The sequence below is a fragment of the Vanacampus margaritifer genome, chromosome 1, assembly GCF_051991255.1.
Source record: "Vanacampus margaritifer isolate UIUO_Vmar chromosome 1, RoL_Vmar_1.0, whole genome shotgun sequence".
Classification (NCBI taxonomy): Eukaryota; Metazoa; Chordata; class Actinopteri; order Syngnathiformes; family Syngnathidae; genus Vanacampus; species Vanacampus margaritifer.
The window spans coordinates 32,472,390-32,497,893 of NC_135432.1; the positions used below are offsets into that span (position 1 = coordinate 32,472,390).

The window sequence follows — 25,504 nt, forward strand, 5'->3', positions numbered from 1 at the left end:
TATGTATATATATTTAAAAAAAAAACATTTATTAAATTTTTTAAATTTATTTGTTTGTTTGTTTTTTTAAAAAAAAAGGAGAGCGATGCTGAGCTCTCCTGAGAAAAAAAAAGAAAAAAGAAGTAACCACACCACACACTGACAGGTATTTGAAACTGCTCATAATTACTCCACCTTGTTTCAGTCCGTATTTCCAGGTGAAGAAAACCAGCCCCTGTTCATGATGCTCCCGCCAGCCATGCCTCACTGTAGCTATGGTGCTCTTTTGGTGATGAGCAGTGTTGTGTTTGCGACAAACATACCTTTTGGAATTATGACGGAAAAGTTCAAACTTGGTTTTATCGGATCATAACACATTATATTCCCACATGTGTTGGTCAACCGGAAGCTAACTTTGGGCAAAAAGAAAGATTCGCCTTCAACTACTGTACAACCATACTATATACCTATGTAACTATTTTAGGTAACCAAAATATTAGGACCAACTTCATGATGTTCAAGATCCTTCCATCCGTCTCTATCCATCCATTTTCTGAACCGCTTATCCTCACAAGGGTTGCGGGCGTGTTTCAATTTCAATACAGAACATTTGGTTAAATCCGGAGTTTGTATGTTCTACCTGTGCCTGTGTTGATTTTCTTATGGAGTAACAACATATTTTCTCCATGTAGTCCGGTTTCCTCTCGTATTCTAAAAACATACACAGTAAGTTCATTGAACGCTCTAAATTGTCCCTTAAATGGGGGTACGTGTGCCCCTAGCGGTAGGTGAAGGCACTTCCAAGGGGGTACGTGAGATTTTAAAATATATTTTAAAAGTATATGTAAATATTTCTGGAAATATATATATAAGTTCATAAATGGAATTTTATATTCAGTAGGCTATTCAATTTCAGTGTGCTAAAAACCCAGCATCTCCCCCATACCAGAATGGTTTGACCCAACTTGTCATTATGCCACCTAGAATCACCTGTCAATCACTTGAAAACTTTATTTAAAATGTAATTAATTATTTCTTTTTGAGAACAGAGCTTTACTATGATCCCAAAAGAGGACATTGGTTGTTGATAATAATTTGTACAATTGAGCATTTGAACAAATCTTTATTTATAATTAATTAATTAATGTTTTCTTATTTATTTATTTCTTTATTCATTCATTAATTTTTTGTTACCGGTATATCTTTTTATTTCCAAATAGTTGAAGAGACCACAAAAATACAAATAGAGTTTCTGCGTTTAATAAATAAGACAATAATGGCACAGCACTCAGTTTTATTTATTTTTTTACTCCTTCAATCAGAAATGCTTTACGCTGGTTAGGGGATACTTGACTAAAAAAATATTTCACTTCACTAAAAAAAAGGTTGAGAACCCTGGTCTATACTGTAAGTGTGATTGTGAGTGTCAATGTTTTTTTGTCTATTCGACCCCTGCGACTGGCTTGTCACGAAAGACAACGAATTGATGGATGGTTGACTGACTACTAACCCCGACAGTGTTAATCACCTTTACAAAGACACATTTTAAGACACTGAGCGAGTGGTTTACTACAGCATGCCAGTTGTGCTGCTGCCAGATTTTGTAGTGACACCTCATGGTGAGTTGACTTCACTGAACATTAATAAGTTCCTCCTCTAGGCAGCGCCCTCACTCCAGAACCGTCAGCTCGGGCAAGTCTCAGGCAGCTCTCTTGGCAGGTTTCTCCAGAGGATACTTCACATTCATGTGTCTGAGATGCTTCCTCTAAACACACAAAACATCATGAGATTTGTCTTTTCTTGAATTTTACTTCCTGTCGTCTATTTCCACTGTCAGACAGACAGAAAAATTCTTCCAAGACAGTAAAAAGTCAAACGTTTCACTTGTAAAATAGTCCCAAAAGGCAAATTTAATTAGGAAATCTTTACTCCTCGTCAAAATTGCAGAGCGTTCATTGAAAAAGAGAGAGTCCATGTTGAATTACATCAAGATGCTGGATGGTCTCTTTGATAAATACTTTCTTTGGTATATAATGCTTTTGTTGCACAATGTTTTTTTAGGCATTAAAAGGTATGCTTCATGCGTGTTGTTGTTATTGTTGAAATGAAAACCTATAAATGCAAAGAAGAAGATCCTGGAATTTTGAATTCAACTTCCCTCAATTGTATCAAATTTGAACAATAATCCTTTTTATCATTGTCATTGTTAAACAGGTTCACAGTGCTCACTGTGCCTATAGAATCACATACTAACGTCATTGATGTCATTTGCGAGGAGAGGTACATTAGTATTTTCCAAATGTACAGCTCCTACTTGACTATGTTGATCTATCGAAGACTTTTGGCCTGTGACTTATCCGAAGAGGTGAGCGGCTACATGTAGCCTCTGCGTACTATATCAGCCGGTTGTACCCTCTCTGTTTTCAGGCGAAAATGTTTTCCATTCCTGGGCCAATGAATACTACCTTTGTCCCTTCATCCTCCATCTTGTGTGAGAAAGCCCCCCTCGCTCTCACCAAGACTGCACAAACTTAACCTCTTCCCCCTACACCTCACACAGGAAAGGAGCATAGCGGGCCGGAGTCTTTGATTCAGGCTCAGTAAAGTCAGGACTGGCTGAAGAGTTGCTTTAGTGGCCACAGTCAATGTTGGCCATTTAGCTCAAGTAGCTGTTGGGTTACATGACTGTTCGCACAATACAGTATGAACTGGATAACAATCACACAGCATTTGAGCACATTATAGTGTATTTAATTATTATCAAACAGTTTCCATTTTGTATTATAGTTTACTATTTACCTCACATACTGTACCTATGGCTGTTATGTTTTTACTTACAATTAGCTTCTTACTTACCTACTGACCTTCCTGGCCTCTCAATTACCTTACCACAATAGTCACTGACTAATGTAATAATACACAAGGCTGACTTTTGTGTGGTCAGCATGTATTCCATTCCTGCTCAGTGAGTGTGACTGGTTGTCTATGATTGACTGACACCGATGTGCTGGGTGTAGTCTGCCTTTTGCCCACAGTTAACTAACACCATTTCCAGCTTTCCCACAACCCTGAACATGATAAGTGCTTTAGACCAGTGGTTCTCAACTTTTTTTCAGTGGCATACACCCTGCGAAATATTTTTTTCCCTTCAGCCTGGTACCCCCTAAAGCATTTCTGATTGAAGAAAAATAAATAAATAAAATCGAGTGCAGTGCCATCATTCTCTGATTTATTCAAGTTTAGAACTCTACGTGTATTTACGTGGTCTCTTGAACTATTTGGAAATAAAAAGAAAGATAAAACTAAAATAAATACATAAATAAATAATTCAATTATAAATAAAGATTTGTGGACATGCAAATTATTATCATCATAAAGTGTCATGCAAGCACGAGAATCAAAGCGATGCATTAATATATACTATGGAAATAATTCCTGTGTTTTAGCTCAAAATATTAACAACAAAGGAACTAAAGTACAGTTTTAAAACATTTTCATTCACAGTTAACATTAACAGTTACGGTGGTCACGTGATCTGGGACGAGGAGAAAGTAGTGAGCTGGCTGTACGAATCGCAAAACAAAATGAGGGCACTACATACAGTATTAGGCCACGTAATAGTGCGGGGCTATGTAGTGAATGAGGGGTTAGGGAACAAGGGTGGACATTCGGACACAAGCCAGACAGCCAACACACCTGAAGATCGTTATCCGGCTTCATGCAAGCTTGTTGATTACCTAATCGTTTGACTAACACCTGTGTTGCTGTGAGAGACATGGAAAACATTGTATTTATTTTTACTTGTACTTATTTATGGTCATATATATATACAGTATATATTTATATGCATTATGTATTATTTTATACATTTAAGAACGGAGAGTAACATATATTTAGATATTGAAAATAGATTCGTCATTAATACTCTATAAATGTGGGTTTTCGTGCATCTAGCTAATGTCTATTTTTCAGCCTACTATTTCCTTAGTGAAGGTTTTTGAGTTAAGAAATAATTTTAGCACACACTGATTTTTTTGTATTATGGCTTCATGTCTGACGTTTTCAATTAAACAAAGGAAACACATGAAAATTGCTTGATTCAGTGAGTTATGATGTTTCGAATTGTGCTCATGCCCATGGTCTCCATGGAAATAAATGAAGTGGCGGGGCAGGAGTCAGACCATTGCAGGATCCCGTTTCAAGATGACAGCCACTCTGCACACAGCTCAAAAAGAGTTGTGTCTATCTTTTGTGGGTATAAATGAGCTCATGGAGGAAAGAATGCACAAAATATAATTATGAAATTTTGCAAATAAATAAATAAAAATCCCTGGTTTTGTGCACACAAAACATTTTTTTAATAATGATGCACCTCCGTCCCCTCAGATGAGTGTCGCTGACTGCTTCTCTGTGGCCACTCTGCCGAAACCTAGACACCCTGTAGACCCCTGGAGCCTCTGTGCAGCAGTACAGTCGCAAAATATCCCCCCACCACATCACCATCACCACCCTGCGGCCGCCACTGCCATCTCTTCCCTACCTCCAGACTAGGCCCCCCTCCTTCCTTCATCCACCGTGCTTCCACACCCTTCCTCACCCACCAACCCCCATCCTCACCATGCAGCTATCCCACCGCCTTGCCATCTCGCAGCATTCCGCGGGCCGCCGTGCACACAGAGGCCTATTGTGCGTGCTGGGGGATGGCAGGAGGCAGTGTACAGTCAGAATAGCACAGAAAAAGGATGTGGAGAAAATAAATTTTAAAAACTCTTAATGGCGCATTAATGTAATGTTTAATCTTTAGTTTGTCTATAGTATTTAGCATTGTGGCTGTTGCTGCATAAGATAATATATAATTACATTATACTTGTGTTATGAGTTTACCACTTGGTATATATTGTGTACTGAGGTTCAAAGTGACCACTAATGATCTGACTGTCTGCTCCTTCAGTCAGTGAAAGGACAATGATTACCGGTTGAGCCGAGAAACTAAATTTAAATCTGTTTAAATTCCAGAAATGTTTCCAGTGCGCACCTCATTATCATTACTTGTGCTTTCAACTTAATTCGTAAAAGTAAGTAACTAAAACACATTTGTTGTCACTGAAATTGTAAGCATGCAAACCGTGCTACACTGTAAAATGAACTGGAGTGAAGATGGCCAATCCAAATCTTTCTTCGCTTGTCTGAAGGTCACGACCCTGGAATTACAGTGCCTGTCAGGCTGACAAAGACCGGCTTTCAAGCTTCCTCACCTGGCCCAACCTCACGGTGCGCTTCACGATAACCATCACGTGGACGTTTCATCACCTTGCAGCTCAACAAAAGACAACAGTGACATCAAATGTACTGTTTTGAGAAGCAAGATGTTATTATGATGGTAATCCAGATTGCAAGTGCATACAATTGATTAAAATTATATTTGAAATGAATCAAACAATGAATGAATCAATCAATATGTGGGCAAACTTTCTCATGATTGCGTTTGTCACAGAATGTTTTCCTGTTCATCGCAACTTCCTGTTAATTGTCCCTGTCCAAATACAGCAACGTTCCAGAAAGTTAGACTGTACTGTGAACACAACTCATTGCACTGCTCATTGACCAGTTGAACACATAAAAGTTGTCAAACACTCACGGTTTAATCCATAATCCACAGACGAGACGGTAACAAACAACCTTGCTGACCCGGTTCTTGGTTCCCATAAGAGTTATGGGGCCAGCGGCTCCTCATTCCTTCAGAAACGTGTTCCTTTGCTGAGGATTTAAAAAGGGAACTGCAGTTTCAAGCATATTGGATTTAATTCAATATTTAATTAGCATTAACAAGCTTGTAAAGACATTTTCATTTAGTTTTAGGTACACTCCAAAAACAGTTGGGTCAACTTTCTACTTGGGTCTATTTGATCCAACAACTCAAGAAATGAGTCTTTTAGTGTAAAACAACTCATAAATATTGTTCAGATCCTTTACTTGGGTCCAAAAATTGGGTCATTTTGTATAAAACAACCCAGAAATTTGAGTCAAATTGACCCATAAAGTGGGTCGACCCATTTTTGATCCATAATTGGGCTACTTTTGACCCGAATGTTTTTAGAGTGTACAACTCCAAGAAACAAACAAATGGATTTGAAGAAGTCTCAAATACGGAAAGAGAATCAGTGTCCACATAGTGAAGCAGTTTGTTGTAATTGGACTCAGGAAATCACATCAGGGAGCAAGATTTGGGAGAATAGCCCTGAAGTATCATGGGTCAAAGTTTTGTTATACTTGAGTTGGTATCTCTATCAAGCCTCAAAAAGCCCGCACTGTGGAAAGCTCCACTTTCCAAAAGAAAGTGAAGGCGCATCTCTTGGTCAGGCCAAACAGGTCAAGGGAAGAAGGAGGGTTTGAGTTAAAAAAAAAAAAAAAAAAAATCCCTGGGAGAGTAGATGGTGCTGAATTGAGGGAGGGATACGAGGTTCAGGTTTCAGCTCAACAGGGGGTCTGGGGGAAGGACTGGCATTTTGGAATATACGAAGATCCATACAAGACACAGTGGACATAAAACCGCGGTGCTTGCCCTGACGCGGTGGGTGCAGAGTGCCAGCTGGGGCCCCGCGTTGGATTCCACTTAGTCTTTGGAGGGTTTGATTGTATGGTGCCGTTGGTCGCTGGGAACACACATTTAACACACAAGTGACTGAACGTCTCGTCCGTCCCTTCATTTCTCACCCGAGCTATTGCATGTCTAACATTTAGACATGTTCAGCTTTGTGGATTCAAGGACTCTTCTGCTACTTGTAGCATCTCAACTTGTTTTATTGGCTGTGGTCAGATGTCAGCAAGAGGACGACCGTAAGTAGACCAGTTTTCTTCTTCTTTGAACTTCGAGATAAAAATGATGTGCTGACCAACATATCAAAATGTGAAGTTATATTTCAAATGCAGTGTTGGTAGAAGAAAAATATAATTTTGAGAATTCTAGTGTTTCTTACTTGGTCAGGATGTCAAGGCCTGTCTGTGTGGCAGGTGAACAAGTGCTCATTTGTACTCACCTGGCACCGACTGAAATTCTTCAGCACAAGACTCAAATCAGAGAAATGCCACATTCATATAAATAAACAACTGCTATTAAAGTGTATACTTTCTTGACAATCAATAAAGCAGCTTGCGAGGTTGTACTCTTGATGACCAAAGAAAAATTCAAACAGGACCTGTTGAGGGAAAAGTTGGCTTAGCCTCTCTGATTTGTTTACACATGTTTCCTGGTCTGTGTCCGGATGGCTTTTTGTTCTGTTGGCTTTAATAGTCACAGCAAGGATGCTTGAGTTTGAACGCAATTAGAGTCAGGTCATCACACAAGGTTTGGCTGGAGCAAAATCATTGTTGTCGTGATGTGAAGTGACAGGGTCAGGTGGTGTGTGACCTCAGCCTAGCAGGCTCAAAGGGTAGCAGGAAGTCAGTGGCGGTTATTAACTGAGATGATGCACAGTGGGAGGCTGACAGATAAGAGCCGGATGCCTTTTTCTCCATTCTGAATTTTAAGTTGCGAAGTTTAGTGCTGCGCATCAACACCTTACATACTCCTAAAAAGCAAATAGCAGCAGTGAGTTGGCCAGACAAACAAATTGAGCTTTCTTAAGCTGTCGGCGTGTTTGTACTGTTGCTTGACGCCGCTATGTGGCCCAGATGGAGAATTTTTGGAGAGCCCTTGTTTACCCAAGGCAGCAGCTTGTCAATTGGGCACAGTGTTCCTGAAAGAGAGATTCATTCATAGGAGCAGCAGAGGCCCAACACATTGAGTACAGTCGGTAAAAAATGTGACGTACTTCAAGTTTGGATGCTGCTACTTACAGTAAATGATATATACGTTTGGGTGTTATATTTCAAACGTTTGTGTTTGTGGGTCACAGCCACATCTGCTCATTAGCATCAGTCAAATCATTCAATCACACTATTGAATCTTTTCCCGGTGTTTGAAATGTGTATACCTTGCAAACCTTTTAATTGTTACAGAGACTTTTTTCCCCCTCCCTCTATTGTTCCCTACTGGGACTTATAAAGTACAGAAACTCCATCTTACCCTGTTGCTGCTCCTGCCACCTCCTCGCCCACTTAAATCCTACTTTTCGCAAGCAATTTCTAAACATCAACGCACATCTAAACTTTTCCTAACTTTCTTTGGAACTGTCTCATTCCACCTGTCATCCCCCGCCCCCTGCTGGTCACAACAGAGGATGCAGGTGGCTGCATCCAGGACGGCCAGCTGTATAATGATAAGGATGTGTGGAAGCCAGAGCCGTGTCGAATCTGTGTATGTGACAGCGGAGCGGTTCTGTGTGATGAGATAATCTGCGAGGAGATGAAGGAGTGTGCCAACCCTCTCATCCCATCTGGAGAGTGCTGTCCCATGTGCCCCGCCGATGCCACTGCCCCCATTGGTTGTAATTTATTTATTCTCATAGCCATAAATAAATTACTCTTTTAGCTTGTCTCACCCTGGCTAACGCTAACGAATGGGGAAATGCTGCATGATCCAAATTGGCTGCATGATCAGCACTCACGTCATCTGTGAACCACTAGCTTTTGTTGCACTTAAACGATTAGCTTAGCAACTAGCATTGGATGCTAATCACAACTGTTCTGCTCCACAGTGCATGCATCCTGAAGTGTGTTGTCAAATTGGTTTCTAATAGAACCTGACCAAGATTAAAGGCCTTGAATTCCTTGGTGAAGTGATGTCATCTGTTGGCATCTTTTATCTAAAAGGAGCAAAACTCCACCAACCATCAGAGTAGTTCTTCTAGTTTAGTGGATTTCCTTGGCTATGTAGATTTTTTTTAACTTCTCTGATATTTTTTGGCTTAAATGATACACACTCATCACCATCATCATCATCATCATTGCATGCCTGCTTCTGCTTCAGCTACCTCCTTTTTTCACTAACCAAGATGGGGTTTAGGCCTGTGGGTTTGGTCCCTATAGCATCATCATATAATTTATCCTCTCCTAAAACTGAACAGCAGGGAAAAAATCCATAACATGTCTTGAAATGCCTTTAAATGTGTTCTTTCTTTCCCGTCACCATCCACCGATGACAGAAACGATCGGCGCAAGGGTGAGGCACTGGGAAAACATATTCTGTTTTAAATATGAATATTTCTTATTTTTCTAAATCCAAGTTTTCGCTTACTGACATTCTCTTTTATCAACCAGGGTCAGAAAGGTGAACCAGGCGAAATTGCAGATGTAAGTAAATCCTTTTGGAAGCTGCTATGGTTGAAATGCATTCTGTGAAACACTGTTGACTGGATAATACCACATGAAAGACCAACTATTGCTTTTATTTGGATTAACAATGGTTGCTGCACCTCCTCAATGTTTAGAAGCGACCCACATTTATGCCCAATTATGCCCTCCAATTCTTCATCCACATACTTTTTTTATTTTTAATTCTTGGAGTGTTAAATTATCCCCCCCCCCCCCCTTAAAGAGGCTTATGATGATTATGGTTTATCTACATGAGTGCCTTGTTAGACCTTTTATAAATGTGCAAAATCCGACATTCCTGGGACACAGTGAACCCTATCAAATCCTCTTAGATCCTCTCAGCAACTTCGTAGCCAGGGTGCGTGCACACACACATTTATGCACACACATCAGGTGAACAAAGTCAGTTCAAGCAAAGGTCAAGCAGAAGTGATGTTTTCAGACAAATTTAGTCTGTCCAGTCAAATCTTCATCATATTGTTGTTGTTTTCAACTTGATTCAAGACACACAGGACTTTATGACAAAACTTCTTTCCACCTGCAGGTTGTAGGACCAAAAGGACCAGCAGGCCCTATGGTAAATATCGTTGTGATCTTTTGGGCTCCACGTAGGCCGCTACAAGCCGCTTCTTTGTGGCCTGAGCAGGTGTTAGCCACACTTGGAAAACTGCTGAGTTGAACATTTTTGCTCTTGCAGGGCCCACCAGGTGACCAAGGATTACGTGGACCAGTTGGTGCAAAAGGTGACAAGGTAGGACAGAGAGAGAGAGAGAAAAAAAAGGAATTATAAATTCGAATGATTGTGTTCATAGAAATATTGATGCATGATAGGTCGGCAAATCGATGTAGCTTTCGCTACACTTAAACTGACGGAGTTAAACTTCTAATGAATTCTTCCAGTAACCTGTGACTGAAGGCTAATGTACTTTTTTTCCCCCCAAGGGAAATGCTGGACCTCGTGGAAGGGATGGTGAACCTGGGATTCCCGGAAACCCTGGACCCGGTGGCCCACCTGGCCCACCTGGACACCCTGGACTTGGAGGGGTGAGTCTGTAATCCATGTATCCTATAATTAGACCCCATTTCATTTATTTTATTGCTTTTTGTTTTATTATTAACAGTGTTTTCAAAAGTCGCCTTTGTTTAGCTTGGAGAAGGTCTATATTAGTTGGCATGCATGTTGTGCAGCACCTTTAGTATGAAACAAACTTTTTTATCTTTTCTTTTTTTCCTTCTTTTTTTTGTTTAGAATTTTGCTGCACAAATGGCTACAGGCTTTGACGAGAAGGCCGGAGGTGCGCAGATGGGAGTGATGCAGGGACCAATGGTACGTGTTGCGTTACAACAACCTCAAGTAGACATGCCGAGTACTGTAAAATGTTTGCAATGCTGCCCTCTTGTGGTCAAAGTGTTACTCATAAACAGATTACGTCAGCGTTTCTATTTGTTTTTATTATTATTAATGAACAATTGTGAATTTCACACATTAATAAGGTAAATGCCACTACAATATTTTACCGACTTTCTGTTAATTTAATTTTAAAATGTAGATGACATCATCAAAATATGGTGCTTGAGAAATCAATTGACACTGATGCATCCATGGTTTAGTACAATTAATTTACCCTTCTATGTTTCTTTTGCAGGGTCCAATGGGTCCACGTGGCCCCCCTGGACCAAGTGGAGCCCCTGTAAGTGTATTTACCACCGCAAAGCATAGAAATAAAGCCTTACAATTGTTTGACTCACAAAGACTACAGTACATTTGCTAATGAATGTGTTATTGTTCACGTAGGGGCCACAAGGTTTCCAAGGTGCCCCTGGGGAGGCTGGAGAGTCCGGTCCAGCTGTAAGTTTTATTTCTCACCATGAAGCTGTGTGTTTGGCAGGAAGAACATATGATTGTTCAAAACAAATGAGAAAAACAAAACAAAGATCTCTTAATGTCAAGCATTTCATGTTTGATTCACTTCATTTTGAACTTCAGTAGTTCGGCTGATGAACACTTGATGATTTGCTTCACAATAGGGAACAATGGGACCCCGTGGACCACCTGGACCATCTGGAAAACCAGGAAGTGATGTAAGGATATGTTCTCTTCAAATATATTTGAATATTTGAATATGAACAGAAAAAAACATTTAACCCTTCAACTTGTTTCACTGCAGGGTGAAGGTGGCAAACCTGGCAAAGCTGGTGAGCGTGGACCCGCTGGACCTCAGGTTGGAGATTCAATGAATGACTTGGTGAAATCATGCAAGGAAATTGGAGAGAGAGCTAACTTCTCTCTTGGTGTGTGTGTTCACTTCAGGGAGCTCGTGGATTCCCTGGAACTCCTGGCCTTCCTGGCATCAAAGGACACAGAGTAAGTGCTCATCACTCCTTGATCTGTGAAATATCGTCACAAAAACAGCAATATGATGCAATGTGTGCCTGAGATCTGACCAGTCTTGTCACTGTCATCTGTAGGGTCACCCGGGTCTAGATGGAGCTAAAGGAGAGAACGGTGCTGCAGGAGCAAAGGTAAGAACAGTGCTTGCAAAATACTATTCAGCTTTTAGTCCCTGCATTCTTTTTTCTTTTATTTTAATCTTGTGCCCTCTTTGAAACAGGGAGAGTCTGGTGCTTCTGGAGAGAATGGTGCCCCTGGACCCATGGTGAGTGCTTTAAACACTAATGCGCCTGTTCATTGCTTTTGTGTTATTTTGTGTACAGTAGTGTTGTGCGATGGAGCTTCTAATCCGATTTTCCCTCATTTCAGGGCCCACGCGGTCTGCCTGGTGAGAGGGGCCGGACCGGTGCTGCTGGAGCTGCAGTGAGTTTTAATCTCTGCTTTGCTTTGTCCAAGCATCCTTTCCCTTTTCTTCTCTGACTTTCCTATCCCAACTCCACAGGGTGCTCGTGGAAATGATGGCTTGCCCGGCCCTGCTGGTCCACCTGTAAGTCACATTTTGATATTATTGCAATAGATTGAACTCATTTGTCATTTGAAGTACTTTTAATACTGATTACACAGCACTAACTTGAAGGTTCTGTTTCCAGGGGCCTGTTGGTCCTGCTGGAGCTCCCGGTTTCCCAGGATCCCCAGGAGCCAAAGTGTGTACAGACCTCCAGTAGACTTGAATGATCTTGGCCGTGTCTTATTGTGGAGGTACAAATGTTGTTCTTGTGTCCTGCGGCACCTGCCAGGGTGAAGCTGGTCCTACTGGCGCCCGTGGAGCTGAAGGCCAACAGGGTCCCCGCGGAGAGGCTGGTACTCCAGGATCTCCCGGACCTGCCGGAGCATCGGTTTGTCTCTTTCTACAGCAGTAATGACCTCCAACTGTCCTCAAGATCTGATTGTGGCATGTTGTCCTTTATTCCTGTGTCACAGGGTAACCCCGGAACTGATGGCATTCCTGGAGCCAAAGGATCTGCTGTAAGTCCACTCCTCATTTCGAGAACATTGTGTAGCATGTGTGTTTCTCAATTTTAACCGAGTTTTTTTGGGTCACTTTCAAGGGTGGTCCTGGTATTGCTGGTGCCCCTGGCTTCCCTGGTCCCCGAGGACCCCCAGGGCCACAGGGAGCAACGGGCCCCTTGGGACCCAAAGGACAGTCTGTGAGTTACTTGAGAGTGATCTGTAAAGCTTGAAAGTTGTTGATGAATACTCATATTTACATTGTGTCTGGTTTAGGGTGACCCTGGTCTTCCCGGATTCAAAGGTGAAGCTGGACCCAAGGGAGAGCTTGTGAGTGCTTTTGGATTATATTTTACTAGTATGAAATGATAGTGTTGTGATACTGATATAACCTGATGTTTCCAGGGCCCTGCTGGTCCCCAAGGTGCACCCGGCCCGGCTGGTGAGGAAGGAAAGAGAGGCGCAAGAGGAGAGCCCGGAGCTGCTGGACCACTTGGACCTCCCGGAGAGAGAGTAGGGATTCCTTTTATTTAGCAACATAGCTAAAAAAAAATAAAAATAAATAAAAAAGGCAACATAATAAATCAGATCTAGTTATGTTGTCCCGATTCTGATGATGTTTTTTTCTGCTAATCCTTACAGGGAGCTCCTGGCAACCGTGGTTTCCCAGGTCAAGATGGTCTTGCTGGTGCTAAGGTGGGTCCTTCAACGGCATTGCTTTAAAAATCCCAAACGTGTACTTCAACCCTGGAAACAAAAATGGCTGAAATGATGAAAGTTGTCATCGACTACGAGTGAATTTTGACTCTTGATGTTGTTCAGGGTGCCCCAGGTGACCGTGGTGTTGCTGGTGCTGCCGGGCCTAAAGGTGCTACAGGGGATCCCGGACGCACAGGGGAGTCTGGTCTTCCTGGAGCAAGAGTGAGTCATCACATCATCAGTACAAATCAATTTTCTCACATTTGAAATGGTCTGAATTCATGTTTTGCCTTTCGTAGGGTCTTACCGGCCGTCCTGGAGATACTGGTCCTCAGGGCAAAGTTGGACCTTCTGTGAGTACTATTAAGTGGAATTTCCTCTTGAGGCATTATAATCCGTATAATGAATAAATAAAGTGAAAAACAGAGGACCAGCCAGAACATACTCAATGTGAAAGATTTTGAAAAACACAACAAATTGGGTTGATTTAACCATTGTGGGTTATCATGACGTGGATTACTGAGGATCTAGACAGCCATGAAAAACCACACCATTTTTAGGCATTCTCATATCGTTAAAGTAAGTTACAAATGATTGATGCAATTATGCCATTAGGCTAATCATATTAGCAAACCAGGTAATACATCACAATATGATTCAAGTTCTTAATTTACATCTGATTTTATCATGACAGGGTGCCTCTGGTGAGGATGGTCGCCCCGGCCCCCCTGGTCCTCAGGGAGCCCGTGGGCAGCCAGGAGTGATGGGATTCCCTGGACCAAAAGGAGCAAATGTACGTTTGTCAGGACAGAAATAGAAATATCTCAATTACTCGAATGTTTTATCATTCCGAGTGTTTCTATAGCTAACTGGTTTGTGTTCAACAGGGTGAGCCTGGAAAGTCTGGAGAAAAAGGTCTTATTGGTCGCACTGGTCTGAGAGTAAGTGTTCTTTCCTCATTGAGAATGTATACTGCCTACCTGCCCTTAACGCACATTAGTGGATTTTTTTTAAACTTCTATTAAAAAAATGCTAACTGTAGTGTTCCTCTCTGAACAGGGCCTGTCTGGAAAAGATGGTGAGACTGGATCTGCTGGACCACCGGGCCCTGCTGTAAGTGTTTCATTCTGTACTACTATACTCAATTTCTAATCTTTTCAACACCATTACATTTAAGCCCTCTGCATCGCTGGGTTACATCCCAGACCACTCCCACAATAAATTTAATCTGCGATATAGAAATATCATTAACGACACTTTTATTTTAAGATGCAGAAAATCGAATTTTGAATCTCTACTACCACCTGTGGCCAAAAAATGAAACTGCAGCTCCCTTCCTCTCATACTCACACATGACGTTCAAACCCGAATTCTGTCTGAAAACCTTTGGCCAAAGGCTTGCAGGAGTACTCATTGTGAACAGCTAAGGTGTTAATCTACTAATAAAAAAAAAATGTTTCAGTCATATAGATGGTCAAATAAAAAGGCTATTGTAAAGATATTTTCGGCCAGATTGTTACAGAGAGCAGCTTGAAATACGCTTTTAAAATACAAACATTTTCGAAACCATAGAAAGAGCAATGGCAAACATATTGATCCATCACCGACAAACTTATCTTGTCATCTCATAATTTATATCAATAATCATGCCAAAAGACATACATACATTGTAAAAATGTATCTACTGCCGTCACTTTTTGTAAGCGAAAAAAGCAGGATAATAGAGGTTTTAACGTTGAATACCTTTCTACTGTTGACCTACTTTTTTATTTTATTTTACTTATTTATACAGTGTAAGGGCAATATGGTGATGACATTCTGTGGCCTACAGTGACATTACACAAAAAAATAACAAACTGTCCAAAATAAAATAATAATAATTGGTGAAATAGCGGGGCCGCGAACCTGGAACCCGCATTGGAGAGGGGTTTACTGTATTTATAAGATTGTATTTCAATGTCTTCTACATTTGCATGAATATTGATATATGTTTTGGGTTTTTTTCAATCTCAGGGGCCCGCAGGAGAGAGAGGAGAGCAAGGTCAGCCGGGACCTTCTGGCTTCCAGGTTAGTTCCTTTATCATTGAGCTATTAGGGAAATGCACTTGGACATCTACTGTAGAAGTACAAAACCTTAGTTTTCAAAAAGTCCCCAGAGAGTCCATGTTTATTCCCACTTGCAAAGAATGATGCATAAACACAACACACTATAGAAAAAAATAAATCAACTTTTCTGTCAAACAGGGTCTGCCTGGTCCTACTGGTTCCCCCGGAGAGGCTGGAAAACCCGGCGACCAGGTGAATACTTTTTCAGTCTATATTTCATCTTTGGATGAAGTGGAATGATGCCAAAGTGTGACGGTGTTGTCAAAGTGAGCAGCGACAGTATTGCATTCGCAAGTTGAACAGATAGTTTGAATTATTTACACGGTGCTTTCCTTTCCGTTCTACATTTAATGATTGACAATTGAGATGTTTGGTTTTAATAGTTGTCCATGAATTTGTACAGAAGAGTTACAGAATGTTCCATTTAAAAAATATTCCTCAAACAGGGATGAACATTTCGGTTTCTCTCTGCAGGGTGTTCCTGGAGAGGGTGGAGCTCCAGGTGCTGTTGGACCCAGAGTAAGTTTTTGTGTTCCTTTTCGGTTATTTAAAGGAGAACATACATAATTGTAAATTTAGATAGCTTTAGCTCTTCATTTTACATAAATACAACGTTATTGTGTTGCTCCTGTTAATTCAGTGCACCTGTTTCCTAACAGGGTGAGCGTGGTTTCCCTGGTGAGAGAGGTGGTGCTGGTCCTCAGGGTCTGCAGGGACCTCGTGGACTTCCCGGAACACCTGGAAGTGATGGACCCAAGGTCAGTAAAAGATTATTTTAAACTCTTATTCAACACAATTAGTGACCTTTATACCACCTACACTTCATCATCAAGCTCCTCACCTTTGCGTTTTTCACACATTATGAAAACTATCAAGATTTGCCCTACCTTAACGCAGAAAGAAAAAAAAAAGACAGATTAGCAATGTAAATTACATTCTGTTACAATAGCCATTGCACAACTGGCCTGAAAGGTGACAAAATCCTCATTTAGGGAGCCATTGGACCTGCTGGAGCTGCTGGACCCCAGGGACCCCCTGGCCTGCAGGGTATGCCCGGAGAGAGAGGAGCGGGTGGAATCCCAGGAGCCAAAGGAGACAGAGTGCGTGCCAGATTACTTCTTGTTCAAAAAGCCTTTTATATTTACCTTATTATGTATGATTAACATTTCTCTTTGTCCAACAGGGTGATAATGGAGCAAAGGGACCCGAAGGTGCTCCTGGAAAGGATGGTTCGAGAGTGAGTCCACAATGGCGTTGTGTTTATGTTTCGTTTTTTTCATCCCCTGATGGCAACCATTAATCAATATCAACAACCATGTGCTCTTCACTCCGTCCTCAGGGTTTGACTGGTCCCATTGGTCCTCCTGGCCCCGCTGGACCCAACGGTGCCAAGGTAAGAATGAGAGTGCTGCTTCTGCATTACCAAAGCGCTGTCCACTTGAAATTAACTCTTTAGTGTATGAAACTATCCAAGTTGTATGTTATTAAGTATGACTGGCTTGACTGTTTCTATTCCATCCAGGGTGAGAACGGACCTGCAGGACCTTCTGGTGCTCCTGGCGTTCGTGGTGCTCCTGTAAGTATACATACAACTGGCACATTAGGACATGCTTGTAGTAAGTGTTTTTTGCAATATTCCAATTAGGGTTTCAATGGTTAATACATTTCTACATATGAGAATTGAACTGTGGGAAACAGGCTTAAAGGGGAAGCCAACCTCCCCAAAATTTCTTGACATTATGTTCTATGCACCCGCTAGTCTAAATATGGTATTCTGGTTAGTATTGCGTTAGTGGAATATGAGTTAAGCAGTAAAATCCAGCAGTTTTAATCAATATCAGAAGGCGGCCATTTTGCCACTTGCTGTCGAGTGAAAATTACATCAATGTTGCTCAGGTCTCAGGTAAAAAACAATCACAGCGCAGCTTCAGAGAACAGGTGAGCTGTCATTGGCCGTTGCCTGAGGCCTGAACAACTGTGATGTCATCTTCAGTCGACAGCAAGTGTCAAAATGGCCGCCCCTGAGATGGATAAAAACGGCTGGATTTTGCTGCATAATTCAGATTCCACAAATATAATATTAATCAGAATGTCATGTTTAGACTCGTGAGGTTACATAACATATTGTCAAGAAATGTTTATGGTTGACTTCCCCTTTAAACAAATTTTGCATTAAATATATTGTTGCTTTAACCAACATTGTGCTGCATGATGCAGTATTTGATCAAAATGTATGTTCACCGTCAGATTTTCTGTTCATTCCTTTAATTCCTGTACATTGCCAATATTCTCATTAAGACATTTAACATACTAATAAGTGATGACTGGAACATGTACAAATAATGATAGTGTCTTTTTGGTTGGATAAAGCATCGTATAGTCACATTAACAACAATCATATTCATACGAATCGTAAGCGTCTTATATTCATATTGATGAGTGAGCTTTATATTATGGCTTCCTGGTGCCCATTTGTTACAGTAAAGCATGCCTTCTTCTAACCTCCTGCAGGGTGACCGTGGTGAGGGTGGTCCTCCTGGGCCTGCTGGATTTGCTGGACCTCCTGTAAATACATTTAATCTCTTGGAACATTATCATTATCTTGGAACAGTAGTCTGAAGTCCTCTCTATCAAATATGCCAATGTTGCTACCTTGTGGGACATATCCAGGGTTCAGATGGTCAGCCTGGAGTCAAGGGAGAGCTTGGTGAGAGCGGACAGAAAGGAGAAGCTGGTGCTTCCGGACCTCAAGGACCATCAGGAGCACCCGGACCTGTGGTGAGTACTTAGAATTAAACCCATATTAAAGCCGATTCCACAAAAGGTAAGTCTAAATGTATAACGTATAAAGACTTATGTTTGGTGTTTCTCTCTGTCAGGGCCCAACTGGTGTTTCTGGACCTAAAGGAGCACGCGGTGCTCAGGGAGCTCCTGTACGTAATACAATACAATTCCTAATACAATTTTACAGGGAAAGAATCAACATAATAATCTTTAATCTTCGATAAAAGCAAACTGTGTAAAGTTGGAACTCACGTTACTTAGTGACTGGTATGGCCACTGTTTAAACTCATAGGGCTCTATTTTCATGCCCAGCGCAAGTCTAGCACAAGTCTAACTGTGTGCATGGGTGGAGTTTATTTTCTTTTGGTATTTTCCTAGTCGAGCGCAGGTAGAATAGGGTGTAAGGTTGTAGCGCCGTTGTGGGATGAAACGCAGCCGACTTCTGGCCAATTGAGGCAACTTCCCTCATTCCCTTCAAATTTAGCGCAGATAGAGATGCACAGTCTACATCCAGTGAATTGATTTCTACAATGATTCAGAGGGATTGTTCCACGCTGTTGTCATAATTATTAATGGAATACAATGACATGCACCACACGCATGGAGTTCAGAATCTGGCTGCCCGAGCCTCGATCAAATTTACCAAAATCACGTTACGCCACCTGTGCCACAACTTAGACCTGCTCTTAGCTGGTCTAAAATCGAACGTACTTTTAGTCCACTAATTAGCCAGATGCGTCGGGGGTGCAATAAAATATGCCGAAACGCCTATGAAGATGTTCCGCTGTCTACCAAATTCAAAAACACGCTAAATTAGACTTGCCCCAGCATTAAAATGAAGATGTGCCCTGTTTTTATGCCAAGCACCTGTCTACGAAAATAGGATGCATAGAAGTTTTTGATTAAAATGTAGTCATTTATTAGTAGGGAGCTTGCTGTCAGTAACATTTCACTCTTTACATTTGGGGGAATACGTTTTTGACCTCCATCCTCCGTCATCCAGATCCTTTACTTGATAAAATTGTCATTTAACAAATAGAAAAATAAATAGTTGATTGAGAGGTGCTCTTCAATTGTGGTATATATCAGAATGTATAAAAGCTTCACAAATCTGTCTAGATACAAATAATCGTTAAATGGTTTACAAGAGGTTATTGCTGAGGTCCACAAGTTTGGTGATGCTGAACACAGTCTGTTTTTGGCAGGGTGCCACTGGTTTCCCTGGTGCTGCTGGTAGAGTTGGATCTCCTGGCCCTAATGTAAGTAAATTCATTACAAAATAATCTCAACTGTTCTGTTTTTGACTGCTATCGTCCGATGGTGTTTTCTCCATCTCACAGGGTAACCCTGGAGCTGTTGGACCTGCTGGTCCTTCTGGCAAAGATGGACCAAAGGGTGCTCGTGGGGATGCAGGACCCCCAGGAAGACAGGGAGACGCTGGTCTTCGAGGACCTGCTGGTTCACAAGGAGAAAAGGGAGAACCTGGAGAAGATGGACCACCTGTGGGTCACCCTTTCAGACTGATTCAGTTCCTTATTGCTTGGAGAAGATCTATACTGGATCATACCTTGTTTGTCTGTGTAGGGTGCTGATGGACCTTCAGGGCCTCAGGGTTTGGCTGGATCTCGTGGTATTGTTGGTTTGCCTGGACAACGTGGAGAAAGAGGCTTCGCAGGTCTTCCTGGACCTTCTGTAAGTTCTTGATTGCTTCTGGACTATTCTGCTATATTGTAGTTGCACTCAAAACTGTTCAACCTCCACTGCACTTTTGTAACCGTTGCAAATATTTTATATAAAAAAAAAAACTTTATATTTGCATCTTAGATAGATTACATATTATATATAAATTAATACCCACTTTATGTCAAAGGGTGAGCCTGGTAAACAAGGATCTCCTGGCTCTGGTGGTGACCGTGGACCTCCTGGACCTGTAGGACCCCCTGGACTTACTGGACCTTCTGGAGAGACTGGGAGAGAGGTGAACTTGGCATACACAGGCAGAAAAACTAATCATCCACAAGAACTAAGACCACAGAAATGTAAGTTGAACAGAGTATTAGTATATTCAATATGTCTGTCTGTGCTTCAGGGTACCCCTGGATCAGATGGACCACCTGGCAGAGATGGAAGTGTAGGAATCAAGGTGAGAGAACATAGTCCAAGTTCTCCCAATTTGAGAGGGAAAAAAAACATGGAATGGAATAATAGAAAAAAACTTGATGGCAATAACTAAGTCAGTGAGTTATTCTTCCTGTAGGGAGAGCGAGGTAACACTGGTCCTGCTGGTGCCCCTGGAGCTCCCGGTGCTCCTGGTCCTTCTGGCCCTGTTGGACCTCTTGGCAAGCAGGGAGACAGAGGAGAGTCTGTGAGTAACACAAAAAAATGGAATCTTCTAAAAGGCCTGTGAGGACACTAATTGGATAAATGCACCAAGTTGAATGTAAACTTGAGAAAATATTTCTTCACAGGGTGCGCAAGGACCTGCAGGACCTCCTGGACTCGCAGGTGCACGAGGAATGGCTGTGAGTGTCAAAAACTGAAATCACCTTCAGAATGAAGCTCAGTATTTAAATCGCGTGCTACCATCAGGTATGAATATTAAGATGTCACTTTTTCACACCAGGGACCCCAAGGACCACGGGGAGATAAGGGAGAGAGTGGTGAGGCTGGCGAGAGAGGACAGAAGGGTCACCGTGGATTCACTGGTCTGCAGGGTCTTCCTGGACCTCCCGTAAGGAACTCACTTAAAGCATTTTTAATGTGCCTTGTCTTTGTTGCCTAATCTGTTTTTATTTGTTCAAACAGGGTCCCTCTGGAGATGCTGGCGCTTCTGGACCTGCAGGACCAAATGGAGCTAAGGTGTGGACAAAAAGAGATTTCTCCATCTCTTCTTCTTTCGATTCTCCATCATTTGTTATGATATTTGATGGTAATGGGTGTCACCGGTCGGTCTGTGCAATTCTCCAATCACTTGGCAAAAATGGGGACAGCAAAGTGCGAGGGCCTTAATTACCCACCGATGTGATAAGACGGACGGCGGACACTTTTTGTAATTACTTTGTGTGAGGAAATGAGGCTGACAGACAGGGGGAACCACTTCAGCGGAGATCAGAATAGGTTGTAATATCTCTTGGAGATTAGATAAGCAGAGGGGATATGATAAGAGGAATGAAGGAAAATGTCACCACATAAATTATCGCCATGAATAATAAGGTAAAAGTGGTCTGGAGGTGATTGGAGAGGGAAACTGAAAGAATATTTCATCAAAGTTTTGTGTGTCATTGAACATGAAGAGTTTAGGAATGATTCATATTTACAGTGAATCTTGGCAAATTGGTCACAACCTTTTGGCGTTTGACTTAAAACTCACTGTATCTTTAGGGACCACCTGGACCATCTGGACCCGCTGGCAAGGATGGATCTAACGGACAACCTGGGCCCATCGGACCACCTGGACCTCGAGGACGCTCTGGAGAAAGTGGCCCAGCTGTATGTGAAATAGAACTCAATTGAATTGCATGTTATCTATGTTTGGGTAGTATTTTCCCTTCTTGATCATTTGCTGTTTTGGCAATTGGTTAGGGTCCTCCTGGAAACGCTGGACCCCCTGGTCCTCCTGGGCCCCCAGGCCCTGGCATTGACATGTCTGCCTTCGCTGGTTTGGGTCAGACTGAGAAGTCTCCCGATCCACTGAGGTACATGAGGGCTGACGAGGCTTCCAGTTCCCTGAGACAGCACGATGTTGAGGTTGATTCCACACTCAAGTCGCTCAACAACCAGATTGAGAACCTGCGCAGCCCCGACGGTTCCCAGAAGAACCCCGCTCGTTCTTGCAGAGACCTCAAATTGTGCCACCCTGAATGGAAGAGTGGTACGTATTGTATATTTGCTGTGGTAGAAGAATATACTGTATGACAGTTATAGAAATTCCTTGCTAGATGAATCAGGCCAGGCATATTGATAAACTGTAATTTGTAAAGAAACAAAGAAAAATGGACTGATCGGATCAAGGGTTAGGATTCCCATAATTATGGAAGATTGCCAACGAGACACACAAAAGGAAGGGGTACCAATGCAAGGACCAAGAACCTCTTCGGACTGTAGGCCTATACCACAGCGACATTTATGTATTAAACCGCCGACTTGTTCCATCCCTCAAGGTGACTACTGGGTTGACCCCAACATTGGAAGCATAGCCGATTCCATCAAGGTCTTCTGCAACATGGAGACTGGCGAGACCTGCGTCTACCCAAGTATCGCCAATGTACCAAAGAAGTCCTGGTGGACCAGCAAGAGCAAGGATCGCAAGCACATCTGGTTTGGAGAGACCATGAATGGAGGATTCCACGTGAGTGCGGTTGAACACAAAAACTCCCTTATTGGGTGATGCTCATTAAGGCGTTTCTAATCATCTCCCCCGACTTGTTTGGTTACAGTTCAGCTACGCTCAGGATGGGCCTGCTGCGAACGCCGGCAGCGTTCAGCTGACCTTCTTGAGGCTTCTTTCCAATGAGGCATCCCAGAACCTCACGTACCACTGCAAGAACAGCATTGCCTACATGGATCAGGCCTCAGGCAACCTGAAGAAGGCTTTGCTGCTGCAGGGCTCCAACGACGTGGAGATCCGTGCAGAAGGCAACAGCCGCTTCACATACAGCGTGTTGGAGGATGGCTGCAAGGTGAGTGCAGATGTCAGACAACAATATTCCATGAAAGGCAAGTAAGGGTGAGACTGACACATTTTTTTTTTCTTTGCCGCCAACAGAAACACACGGGCCGGTGGGGCAAAACTGTCTTTGAGTACAAAACACAGAAAACCTCCCGTCTGCCCATCGTGGACATTGCTCCTATGGATATCGGAGGAGCGGATCAGGAGTTTGGCTTGGATGTAGGCCCAGTCTGCTTCTTGTAAAGTGGAATATCACAGTGACCCCCCAGAATAACAGGAACGAAATAAACTCAACCATGAAACACTACACACAATTCCACCAATAAAGACGACTGGAACTCTAAAAGAAAATTGATCTCACAACGAAGTGCTCTCCAAGTTGGATGCTAGCACTGAAGGGCATCGGCAATAAGTGTACATCTCTGTCAACACGCTTCCTGAGATCCAGTCATGTTTCCCATGGCCCACTGTTGACGGGTATGAGTCCGGAGGAAGAGGGACTGAGCAAAAGTTGTGGAGAACTGAAACATGACTTGATGTCACTTATTTATTGTCTCACTTGAACGGGCAGAGATGAGGTAGGACTGGAGGGGTTCACTTTGTAAGTACAAGCCCCTTTCCACTACAGAACAGCCGCACAACCTCTGTCCCAGTCCTACTCCACCTCCCTCCCTGTTCCCTCCTGTCACACCAATATGGCATTTTGAATCCGTGTAGACCAATAAAATATTCTGAAAATCCAGGTACTCCACGCCTGTCCATCGTGAGCAGGAGCAAAACCTTTACTGTGTATTATAAAGCCTTGGTTCTCTTGTTGTAAAGGTCTGTGTTTATAAGCAACCAGATGGTTTATGTGTGTTTCCACATGATGTGTGTACATGTGTTTATATGCACACCAACACTTTTTGGAAAGTGAGGTTACATTTGGGGTGTATGTTCCAAAGTCCTGTACCCTTTCACTGCCCATCAGAGAAGGGAAACGTATTCTGCTCTCATCCAAAATTTGCTTTGAAACGATCCTAAGCAATTGTGCCATTTCTTGTAGTCATCCAGATGGTTTGAAGCTACCTCACGCTGAAAAACTAAGTGAAAATGTAGAGATGACCATAAACACATCTACTATCGGGCAAATCCTAATGGCTGCCTTTGCTTTGGGTGGCTGTCTCTTCAGAAGGTGCTATGAGTTCTGTAATAGTCGGTAACAAAAGCCCCCTTTACCCCAGCCCTAATTCCCACTAGCCTCACACCGCAGTTACACTCCACCCTGCAGAAAGGGCGCCGTCGGGTAAGACAGGTGGAGACCAGGGACACTTCAAGACCTCTGCTGAAGTCCTCACTCCAAAGCTGAACCAAGTCGCTCAATAACAACCAGGGTGGGACGCCTCTGTGTGCTTGAGGGTGTGTACATTTTTTAAATTAATTTTATTATGATCCATTTTGTTTTTATTTTGTTACACTTCTTATTGATGTAAATTGGAAATAAAAGGAAAACAGAATGAAAAAGTTGATTTTTGCTTTGAGTTTTCAATAAAAGTATGTACGTGCGTGGGAAAGTTTTTTTTTCTTCTTGTGACCACAAACATTATTAATGTGACACAAATCTGAACTAAAGCACTGTAGCCTATAATGTATGGCTCTTCACGTGCATGGTGTCACTAAGCATCGTCTCAACAGTCAAGATCAAGATACTGTATATGCAATATACCGGTATATACATAATGTATATATACTTAGTGAATATATGTATACATACAGTACACATATATACATATATTGAAGCCAGAGGGCAGCCATCTTACCTTGCCACTCCTACTACTGTTATTTGCTGAAAAACACTGTTCCCAGTGCGTTTTACACTTGGATCCGTTTGCGTAATGAGAGCCTCTCAATGAAGAAACATCCGTTTGCATTGACCAGTCAGAGTATATTATCTCAGTATCGTGAATCATGACTAGAAGGGTAGATTGGCAATTTGTAGCAGTTTTTGTTTGGTTTTGCTTTTATTTCATTGATGATGGTTTTGGCATGATGCAGACAAATCTTTGACTATCACGAGAGAGATACGTCCCTTTTAAGAAAAAATGTATAATCACGTTCTGTTGCATCTATGTAGCGCCGAGTGCCACACATTGTGGCATTTACTCTTTAGAGACAGACTTTAGAGTGCTACACACAGTGGCTTCGCTTCTCTCTAGGGTGGGTAAGCAGCATTGTTGGTCTAGTCATAGTCATACCTGCCAACTTTTGAAAGTGAAAAAGCCTAGTAGCTAGGGTCCAGGGGCCGCATGTCGACGTCCGGTGGGGGGTTCAGGGGGGTGAAGCCCCCCTGAAGCCAAAGGATTTTTAGCATTTTCAGGGCTTAAAATGCAGCTAAGAAGTAACAAATTTTACATTTTTTTCACAATCACAACCTCATGTTTACTGTCAATTTACCTTAACTGTACTGATGGAAATAATCAAAAGAAAGTTCTTTAAAGCTCAACAATTTATTTAATATAACAAAGTCATAGAAAACCCTCATAAATGAATGATATCCAAATGTTCTCCATGTTATACAAGCTACAGCCTAAGCATTATTTGTTCTCCATTGTGCATCGTTTTGATTTTTTCAACTG

At 42.1% G+C, this 25,504-nt stretch overlaps 1 protein-coding gene across 2 annotated transcripts; it reads left to right on the forward strand.

The window, feature by feature from the left end:
* The first annotated feature begins 6,444 nt into the window (after positions 1–6,444).
* col2a1a (collagen, type II, alpha 1a) lies at positions 6,445–24,442 on the forward strand. Of its 2 annotated transcripts, XM_077548916.1 has the most exons (54): positions 6,445–6,816; positions 8,196–8,402; positions 9,063–9,079; positions 9,178–9,210; positions 9,776–9,808; positions 9,929–9,982; positions 10,174–10,275; positions 10,481–10,558; positions 10,878–10,922; positions 11,027–11,080; positions 11,260–11,313; positions 11,400–11,453; positions 11,543–11,596; positions 11,701–11,754; positions 11,844–11,888; positions 11,993–12,046; positions 12,126–12,170; positions 12,274–12,327; positions 12,421–12,519; positions 12,605–12,649; positions 12,733–12,831; positions 12,908–12,961; positions 13,037–13,144; positions 13,274–13,327; positions 13,454–13,552; positions 13,630–13,683; positions 14,025–14,123; positions 14,218–14,271; positions 14,390–14,443; positions 15,344–15,397; positions 15,575–15,628; positions 15,911–15,955; positions 16,096–16,194; positions 16,429–16,536; positions 16,620–16,673; positions 16,776–16,829; positions 16,959–17,012; positions 17,948–18,001; positions 18,107–18,214; positions 18,316–18,369; positions 19,426–19,479; positions 19,561–19,722; positions 19,805–19,912; positions 20,091–20,198; positions 20,310–20,363; positions 20,478–20,585; positions 20,689–20,742; positions 20,844–20,951; positions 21,026–21,079; positions 21,602–21,709; positions 21,803–22,091; positions 22,381–22,568; positions 22,657–22,899; positions 22,986–24,442. In XM_077548916.1, exons 1-54 carry the CDS (start codon positions 6,723–6,725, stop codon positions 23,130–23,132), a joined length of 4,473 nt encoding a protein of 1,490 aa, XP_077405042.1. In that variant the 5' UTR covers positions 6,445–6,722; the 3' UTR covers positions 23,133–24,442. The 2 variants fall into 2 exon arrangements, with proteins under 2 accessions (XP_077405042.1, XP_077405050.1); XM_077548924.1 differs by lacking the exon at positions 8,196–8,402.
* The last annotated feature ends 1,062 nt before the right edge of the window (positions 24,443–25,504 follow it).